A 10156-nucleotide genomic window follows, 5' to 3' on the forward strand; every position below is an offset into this window, starting at 1 on the left:
GGCAGTGATAGATACAGACTAGATTAAGGACGATATGTAAACATAGAATGCCTAGAAAATAATATATATGGATACATTCAGAAAATAATGACAATAAGAATTCTAAAATTGATGAAGTGACGCTGTGGCTCAAGTGGTAGAGCGCTAGCCTTCAGCTGAAGAGCTGAGGGACAGCGCCCAGGCCCAGAGTTCAGGCCCCATGACCGGACCAAAAAATAAAATAAAATAAAATAAAATTTAAAAAGAATTCTAAAATTGAACTGGTAGGGCATATGAAGCCATTTCTAGAGACATGTACCTGTTCAAAAGTGCCTTTATTATAGGTAATGAATATTAAAATAGACAAAAGAAAAAGCATATGAAAAATAAGGAGGAAAGAGATAATAAAAATTAAAGCAAGATTAACTGGCATACTGAAAAGCAGCAAAATCAACATATAAATCCAGCAATTGGATGCTTATTGAGGGAGGTCAAAAATATGTAAAATTAAAAGTCAAATATAGAACAGCAAATAAATATGAGTTAAAACTGTAGATTTACTATTGCACATAAAATTAACACTAACATTTGAAAATATTAGAAATAGACATTTTTATTTAAAAATATGCTATGGCAAAACCAACTTATAGAAGAGTATAAAATGTAACAAAAGAAAACAAAACAAAACAATTATCTCCAAAGAAAATTCCAAGCCCAGGTGTTTTTATTTTACATTGCCTAGGAGAGGAGGAAAAGTTACCCAATTCCAGCATGAACTTTAGAACTAAAAATTAACAAAGACAGTACAAATAAAGAAAAACATAAATTAATCCCATTACAGATACAAAAATAATAACTATAATATGAGCAAATAAAACTATATAGTATATTAAAATGAGGCTATTCCATGACTAGTTAGTGTTGATTTTAAGAATAAATTAAAAAAAAAAAACCAATATGGCATGCTATAAACGAAAATGCAGTATCTCATGGAAACTCTTAATAGAGTAGAATATTTTTAAATGATAAAAATATTTAAATCCATAGTAAACAGAATATCTAACATGAAATAGTATAGGCAATATAATAAAATAAAAACTAGGCAAAAATATCTGTTAACTATTACTTAGTAATATTTTTAACATTCTAGGCAATGTAATTTGGAAACAGGATAAAGATGTATCAATTGAAATAAGGTTAGAGCTAGGAAGGCTGATGAAGAAGGAAATTCTAACAATAAAACAGTGAAATAAATAGACAAAAATTATAAGAATCTCTAAATATACTAACATAAAAAATAAAATGAAGTATATCTCATGTGTTATGAATAAAACACCAAAGGAAGTATATGGAGTTTATTTTACAAACAAAACATTTTTGAGAAACATATAAGTATTAAATAAATAATTATTAATGGAAATATTCATTTTTATAATCATGTCAGTTTATCTTGTAGTGTTATACAAAAAGTAATCTTTGAAGAATTACTTTGGGATTTTAACTTATGATGAAAAGTCCAAGATGTGTAAATATTATGAAATATCTTGAGTAAAAATTATGAAAAGCATTATAAAATATAGTATAAAGTTAAAATTTTAATATATCATAGTACTAATGAAAGTTGAGATAGATTAATAAAATAAAAAGACATTACTTCATTCTATGTAATGATGAGAGATCATGTTTAATATCCTTTTTTGTTTCCATTTACGTAGCTTTACATAGAATACATGCAATGTGTCTAATACCTTTTACAGGATCTGTTTACAGAAGACAGCTTTCAATAAAATAAATTTTGCTGTTAGCATTATTAAATGAATAAATAAAAGATACTACTTCAAATCAGAGGAGATATGAATGATTTAATGATCAGTGCAAAAATATTTGATTACTGCTTAAGAAAAATTAAGTTATTCCTCTATTACCATTAGTTTAGAAAAATAAAGGGTTAAATACTTTAAAATATAGCCAACTAAATAGAAGAAAATATGGAAAAGTATTATCTAATCTCAGAGAGGGAGAAGCCCTTTGAAGCAAACTCCTTACAGAAGGAAGTATTTTAAAGGGGATGGAAAGCATTATGAAATCAAGCAAATGATGAAATACAACATAATTGACAGAGTTTAATACTGTATATATATATATATATTAAGCATTCCTACAAACTAGTAAAAACTAGACAAGTCATTTAAAGGAAAAAATGACCAAACTAAAGGTTGAATAAAAGACTCAGCTAAATTATGGAAAGCTTTATTTTATGCCATATTTTCTGCAAAAATAATAATTGAGGGGTAGGGGGTGTGACTCAGAGATAGAATGGTTGCCTAGCATGTTCAAGGCCTTGGGTTCAATCTTCAGGGAAATCTATAGAATATCATTAAGTGGAAAGAAAGATGAAGAATAGTAAAAAGTTGATACTAATTTTATGAGAAGATTTTAACATATATATTCATTCATTCATTTTACACATAAATGTATGTATTTTGTAATCGGGCAATATCAAATGCTGAAACACCTTAAGTGAATAGATTACTTTAGATTTTGGAATAAAGATAGTATTTTTTTCTTTTTTTCTTATATATGTTATTGTAAAAATACTGTACAGAAGGGTTACAGTTACATGAGTAAGGTAATGAGTATATTTCCTATCAAGCATGGATAAATTGACCTTATCCATTCACACAGAATGAGATCAAAGAAGGATATTCTTAGGAGAGGATCACAATGGCACAATAGCTATGTCATCATATAAAATAATATTTATCAAAAGGAACTCCAGGAAATATACACAAGAGGGATTTTTTCTTTGTTGCTGTTTTTGTTTTCTTTTCTTTTGTCTTGTTCATTCATTCATCTGTCTTTGGGAGGATTGAGGGGGTGCAACAAAAATGGTGAGACAAAGCGTGAATAAATGCAGCAGTGATACTCACTAGACACCATGTTAAAAATGAACTATACCACTTGTGGATGGGGAAGGGAGAGAAAAGCCAGGAGAGATTAAGGGAAGAGGTGATATTGTTGAAAAAGAAATGTACTCTTTATCTGACTTACATAATTGTAACCCCTCTGTACATCGTCTTTACAATAACCATAAATAAAATAAATAATAATAATAAATAATAATTGGCCTTATCTAATTTAAAATGAAAAGGTTTAAAAGTGTTTAAATCAAACTATTTGCCTATCACTTTAGCTAAATTTTTCATTGGTATAATTCAATATAATATATATGATGACAAACTACTAGAATGGAAGAGACAAAAATATAGAATGTTAAAATGTGAAATTCAACGTGAATATTATCTTTGTTATCTTTAATGAACATAAAATTCAGAATAGCACACAAATAAAATTTTGTGTATCACATAAAGAACCCAGGGAAGAAAAAGAAAAACAAAAGAATTGGAAAGTATAATTTTGCATGTGTTTTACTTTATGCATTTTGAGCATATAAGAGTTATACATTTGTTTGGATTTGACATTCATAATTAAAATTAAATATAAAAAAAGATGAGACACATGTGGGGAAATATACCCTGAAGTACAAAAATTCGATGTTGAGTCATAAGATTAAAAATGTTAGCTTCTACATTACTAAGAGAAAGCAAGACCCCTATCATTCCTGCTGGCAAAAGCTTGCCTTTGCATAAACCATTTCTGTTCTGTGTTATAAAACCAGTGACTTTGGAAAGGGAGGAAAACACAGAATGACGTGCGAAGTAGCACACACCATGTTATTGCAGCTGGATAGAGAATATGTCACTAATGACTTTCTTTCTACCCGTCAGTTATAAGTTGAGGGATTTTTTTTTTTTTCAAAAATAGCAAATGGCCTTTATGGGTACAAAACAGAAGCACTGAAATTCAAAGTAATATTCAATTTTCACTTGATTTTGACACTGTATTAGTTAATGTAATGAATTATTAATTATTCATCAGCAAAAGGATGACTTCTTTTTCTCTTCATTTAAGTTGAACATACCCTGAGTATTACCCAATTTTCTGTAGTAAGACCAAAATAACATTTTCATGAGATTCTTATTGCCAAATTGTGACTCAACTGAGATATTATCCACAACCAATAGGAAGATGTACCTAAATGGTTTGATAATTCAGAAAGCTGATATAATTAAATTCTCAAATTATTAGAGTAAATAAAGAGTATTTATTGACAGAACAAATGACTATAAATTTTGGTCTTTATTCAGAAAACTAGAAACAGAGTACTTTGTCTTCATGAGTCAACAAGGGAGAGTTTGAATAATTATGAAATATCGTTTCTTACTGGTTATCTTAATTGTGAAATAGATTGCCCACTTCTTAACATGTAGACATATGTAGGCTAGAGATGTTGCTGAATAGTGATTGCCCAGCCCTTGCCTGGGCAAAACTAAATTAAATAATTGATTAATTTAAAAATGTAAAGAGGTTTTTCTGAGGCAGAGATCATGAAATGCTAAGTTCTATCAAGTCTGTTTGAGATTAATCAATCTCTGATTTTACAGCCATATTAATACTACAACTAGTACATCATATATTTCTGTCACTCATGAGTACCTTTTTAAGTATCAAACATGTAGTTCTAAGAACTTTAGCTTTATTAAATCTCTTAATGAGCCTATAAACTAAGTACTATTATGTTCATTTTAGTGATAAGAGATATAAAACAGAAAAATTGTTTGCTACTTATGTAGCATGGCATGGCCAAAATGTGAACTGAGGCAAGGAGCCTCAGAGTTTACCCATAAATCATCACATACAGTATACTCCATAAACTTTTTTAAAGGCCTGGCAGGTAACCTCTTTTGATCAGAGGAAATTCAAATTATCCTGGTATTCATTATTCATGGTAAGCTATTATTATTATTGTTATTATTAAAAGAAAAACTAAGAATATCTTTAAATCGCTGTACATTTTTGACATATTTTTGTCATACATTGGGTCAAGTAAATTCATGAGACAGTATAAACTATAATCATATATTTATAGAATGAACAAGAGAAGATAGATATTTCTTTCTGTAAACATTGCAATGGATTTAGTTCAAGGACATGTTATACATCTATCCCTCATATTCAACCAAGTCTTATAGGTAAGAATTTAGTGTTATATAGAGATCAACAAATATATAATTATACAAATTAACATCTGTGCATCAACATATGTGGCATTCTTTATATTGTACCTTTAATGTCTCCAAGAAGTTCACTGGTATTTAATCTTTCCATTTTTTCCTTCCAATCTTTTGAAAGTAGTTTTTCCATGCAGGAGGAATCTATTAAAATACAAAAGTAAGTATTGTAATCGGTGAGTATAATACATTCAGAAAGTGAAATTATGGAGAAATTCTCTCATTTAAAAATATACAGGTGAAAGAGGGGGAGAAGAAGAATGCGGTCAAAAAGTCATTGCAAATACCACAAAATTAAGAGAAGGGAAGGAGCGAGCCGAGGGAGATGAGAATGTTGAAGGGGGTGACACTGATCAAGGTGCATTTAGTTCATAAACTGCATTCATAAAACGGTATCTGCATTGTACAACTACTTAAAGATAATAAACAATCTTTTAAAATGCAGAGAGCGATTTCTGTTGCTGTTGCTTTGACTCTGGTATATAGACAACTGTATTACTCCATTACAAAATACAACTGAGTTTATTTTCTGAGAAAATAATTTAAGTTACTGAACAGGGGTAAAAAGGATAATGTTCAATAAACTTTTCAATATTTAATCAGCATTTATCATTTTTTAGTCTGAGGGGACAGAAAAGAAGTCTCTTTCCTATTTGAAGTTCAGATGACATTCCTTTTAATTCAGATGAGTTTTTAAATCCAAGCAAAATGTGCACGGAATCATAGTAGATCTTGCCCATCAACCCATTACTACTTACTTTTTTAGATCTTAAAAAGAAACCCAGCTTTTGTAAAATATTTATTTAGAGCAAAACAAAATTTTTTAAAAATCAAGATGTTCTTTCTCCTAGTAGTGAAAACTGCTACAACTTTTATACAAAAAATAATGCATAATTTTATTAATATTTATTTAAAAATTATTCACCATATTGCATTCTAAATAACATCTTAGCTTATATGAAGTCATTAGTTTCTATAAATATTCAGAGAGGTTACAGAGATCACACACTAGAATGTTCTAATAATTACCAAAATTTTCTCTATGAGTTCTTTTTCTTTCTTTTCAAATGGTGTTGCAACAGGGACTATTGCTTACAACTATTTGCTTATATACTTTTAAGACTCAAATCTTAACAAATAGTGCACATTCTCAAAAGGGAAAGCAGATTTAAATACTAACTCCTAAGTGTAAAGCATACTCTTCTTAAATTTTGCATTCCAAGTGTCAAAATTCTGGTAACATTCTTTTAAAATTTTATTAAAAACAGTTACTCCAGATCCAAATGCTTTCTTGCTTTCAACTCTCTCTTTAGCATTTTTCCCTTCTTTTTTTCCATCCATCTTAGTTTTTCACAATAACAGTCAGATCAAGATGGCTCTACATGGCTTTAAAAGCCAGATAAGCTTTAGTAAAAGGCAGTGATAACTGCTTAAGAACTGAGAAGAGCATTGCATGTTAGAGACACCTGTAATCCTGGCTACTCAGAAGGCAGAGATTTGAGAATCGAAGTTCAAAGCCAGCCCAGGCAGGAAAGTCCTTGTGACTCCTATCTCCAATAAACCACTCAGAAAACCGGAAGTGGCTCTGTGGCTCAAGTGATAGCATGCTAGCCTTGAGCTGAAGAGCTGAGGGACAGCGCCCAGGCCCAGAGTTCAAGCCTCATGACCAACAAAAAAAAAAAAAAAAAAAAAAAGAAAAAGAAAAGAAAAGAAAAGTAAAAGAAAAGAAAGAAAGAAAGAAAAAGTATTGGGGAAAAACAATATTGTGACATGATTGATCAAGGATTGGATACAGTCCAGATCTGGGTCATGAAGAACTAACATACTAGCTGGCTATCAGAGAAACAAATTCTTTTTAAATACAGTCTGTTATAAAATGGAAACTTTCTGCCTCTTCCCTAACTTCTTTCTTCCTTCTCTCCTTTCTTGCCTACCTGTCTTCCTTGGGTCTTAATTCCATTCATTCCTGCTCATTCCTTAGGCTTTAACAAGTGATCATCTTTGTCTCAAAATCAGATTCTGGGAGACCTTCCAGTAGGGCTACATGATTATTCAGATGTTTATTGTATGTAATCGTCTGTAATGTAATGGTCTGATATTTTTTGTTTCAAGACATGAGGCATATATTTTGTTCTATAAAATCTCAAAAAAGAGAAAACTAAGAATAAGAGTTAAGCCAAAAAATCTTCAAAGATATGCCCATAAGAGAATACTTTTTTCCTCAAATCATGTTTGAATTTCTGAGAAACATCAACATGACATTAGATTATGAATGAGGAAAAAATTAAATCTTTCATACACTACCTAATTTTTTTCCTTTGCTTTTAAACCTTTCATACATTCATTCTGCTTAAATTGATGTTTACTGACTCAAATGCAAAGTGTAAATTTCTTGCTTAAGTTTTGAGTTGACAACATGTTATAATAAAGACAAAAGCCTAATTTATTGATAATGATCACAAAAGTCAGAACAAGACTATACATATATACTAGATACATAGTAGATGAAAACAGACTAAATTATAACCATTATTTCTATAAATAGACTTGAAATCTTTCAGTGCTCCAAGAAAAAAATGTTAAAACTTCATGGGAAAAAATATAACTATATGGACATCAAGAATACACACTTCAAATATAAATCAAACCATGTAGCACAGCTTTACATAAAAGCTACTCAATAATAAAATGGATAACAACTTCAAAGCATTTTACATTCTATTAAAAAATTAATCCTACTGTAATGCTGAGTTAATCTAGCTACATGAGTTCCCACTTCACTTGAAAAAACTGAGAGGGAAAAAAAAGTCTCTCTGCTTTGGAGTAATGAAAATATTTAGTAACAACAACTGATTTAATCTATGTGCAGGACAATAAAAGTCAGTATCTAACACCTAATTTAACATTTAATCTTAATTCTAGAAGATTCCAAGAATACTTAAATCTGTAAGAAAATCTCTTGAAAAACTCCCAGGTTTCTTCCCTGATTATCTGATTGCCAAATCTCTAAGGACATGCTAATATTGGTGCTGAGCACTCTCCATACTACAATGTAAAGCAAGTAACAAAGGAAAAAGGAAAGACAAAGCAGTCTGTTACAAGGACTGGATGGGTCCCAAGGACAGTTTCTGACTGAAGATGCAAGTTAAAAGGAAAAAGTTAAAAGGAAAAGTTTGTTGTTGTTGTTTTTCAAATTTCCTACTCCATTAAGAAATAAAATAGGCCAATCCACACTAATATCTAGGTAAAGGTACAAATTAAAAGTATTTATCTCTCTCTCCTATATTCTTTGGCTGCATTAACAGAACATTAAGGGAGGCTCTGCCTTATTATAATCTAACACAACTTCAGAAGCCAACAGAGGAAAGGCCAGGTTTGAGAAGAAACGGCAATGATGGAGGGGCATACAAAAAGAGGGAGGAAAGGTGAGAAAACACAGCAAATACATTATATAAAAACTGAACTATGTAACTTGAGGGTAGGGATGGAAGGGAAGAAACAATGGAAGGGATATCATTGTGCATTGTATTATTGAACTGACATGGAATTGTAACCTATGTATAACTATTTAATAAAATAATTAATTTACATAAATACATAAATAAGACCAGATTTTCATACATACATAGATTAAGATGAAACACGGTGGTTTTAATATAGAAGAATGTGATTCAAAATAAAAGAATAAGAAACGTCACACATATCTTTTATTTTATTCATCTGAAAACAACTTATATGTTTACCGTAGTTCACAACCTTAAACAATGAAATAATATAAATTTTATTATCTAAGTTTATTCAAAGTTTATTCAGCTGGAAAACAAGGAACTTCATACCTTTTTTTTTGGGGGGGGGGTCCAGTCGTGGGACCTGAACTCTGGGCCCGGGCGCTGTCCCTCAGCTCTTCAGCTCAAGGCTAGCGCTCTACCACTTGAGCCACAGTGTCTCTTGCGGCTTTTTTCTTTTTGCTTATGTGGTGCTGAGGAATTGAACCCAGGGCCTCGGCATGCAAGGTAAGCACTCTACCACTGAGCCACCTTCCCAGCCCCACTTCATACCTTTTGGAATTAAGATAAAGCATTACAAAATCACAGCATTAAAAATATCACCAACATATGCACACATGAAAAGAAATGTAAATTATAATGCTTTCATATTCATTTAGCATTCCATAAAATGCCAGGACATTGAAATGCAGGACTTTAAACTCATTTTGTCCAATTTTTAATAAATAATGATGATTTTAAAATGATTATTAAAATCTAAGATTAGGCTTTTTCTTCTATAGTTGAAGCAAAGATATAAAGCTTTCATATAAGTCAATTTGTGTTGCACTGTTATCAGGGAGTTTTTCTTTGCATATTTAAGTTTCTCTATCTCAAATTCTTGCTAACAAAATAAATAAGATACAATATTTTTTTTAATTCCTCTGCATAATAGAATAGAATAGATTGCAGGGTTTCTGCTTACTAAGTACTTAGGTTTCAGGCTAGGTAAGTCAAGAAAGCTTTATTATAGCTTAGTAATTTTCTTTCATAGCATAAAAAAATTAAGTGAGTATGGGATATTTGTTTCCTAATTTGTATGACAATACTTTAGGAATACATTTAAATTACTCCAAAGTAAGCAAAACTTCATCAGTGTTAACTCCTTTTCTGCACAAAGTAAAGATATTTTACATGTGTAAAATATGTCAAATAGATTTTGTGAATTAAAATTAAAGTATGGCAAAAATAATAGGAAAATGTTATTGTACTTTAAAACAATTTACCTTTCAGTAGATATTTGTCGTTCTATTTACCACAATGTGATATGTAAAGTCAGAAATACTAAAATATTAGAAATATCATATAGAACATATTCTTCAAATATGTTAGTAAGAAAAACAATGACTGCTCTCCCTGTATGCAGAGTTCTTTTTGCCTCATTAATCTTTAAGACAATAGTAATACAATATCTTTTTATTTTACCATAGGAATCCTAAATTTTACATGCAATAAATTTTCTGTGTATTCATAAACAATGATAACATCAAAGTATCCGTG

At 30.2% G+C, this 10156-nt stretch overlaps 1 protein-coding gene across 1 annotated transcript in view; it reads right to left on the reverse strand.

The window, feature by feature from the left end:
* LOC138825062 (transcription factor SOX-6-like) overlaps positions 1-8992 on the reverse strand; it is a 237682-nt gene extending 228690 nt beyond the window's left edge. Inside the window, exons 1-2 of the mRNA XM_070019448.1 lie at positions 8948-8992; positions 5166-5255 (exon numbers count right to left, since the gene is read on the reverse strand). Of these exons, the coding sequence (XP_069875549.1) occupies positions 5166-5244 (79 nt within the window). The 5' untranslated portion in view covers positions 5245-5255; positions 8948-8992. The remainder of the gene's footprint in view (positions 1-5165; positions 5256-8947) is intronic.
* Between the last annotated feature and the right edge of the window lie 1164 nt (positions 8993-10156).

This window comes from Dipodomys merriami, unplaced genomic scaffold, assembly GCF_024711535.1.
Source record: "Dipodomys merriami isolate MVZ:Mamm:240054 unplaced genomic scaffold, mDipMer1.0.p SCAF_133, whole genome shotgun sequence".
NCBI lineage: Eukaryota > Metazoa > Chordata > Mammalia > Rodentia > Heteromyidae > Dipodomys > Dipodomys merriami.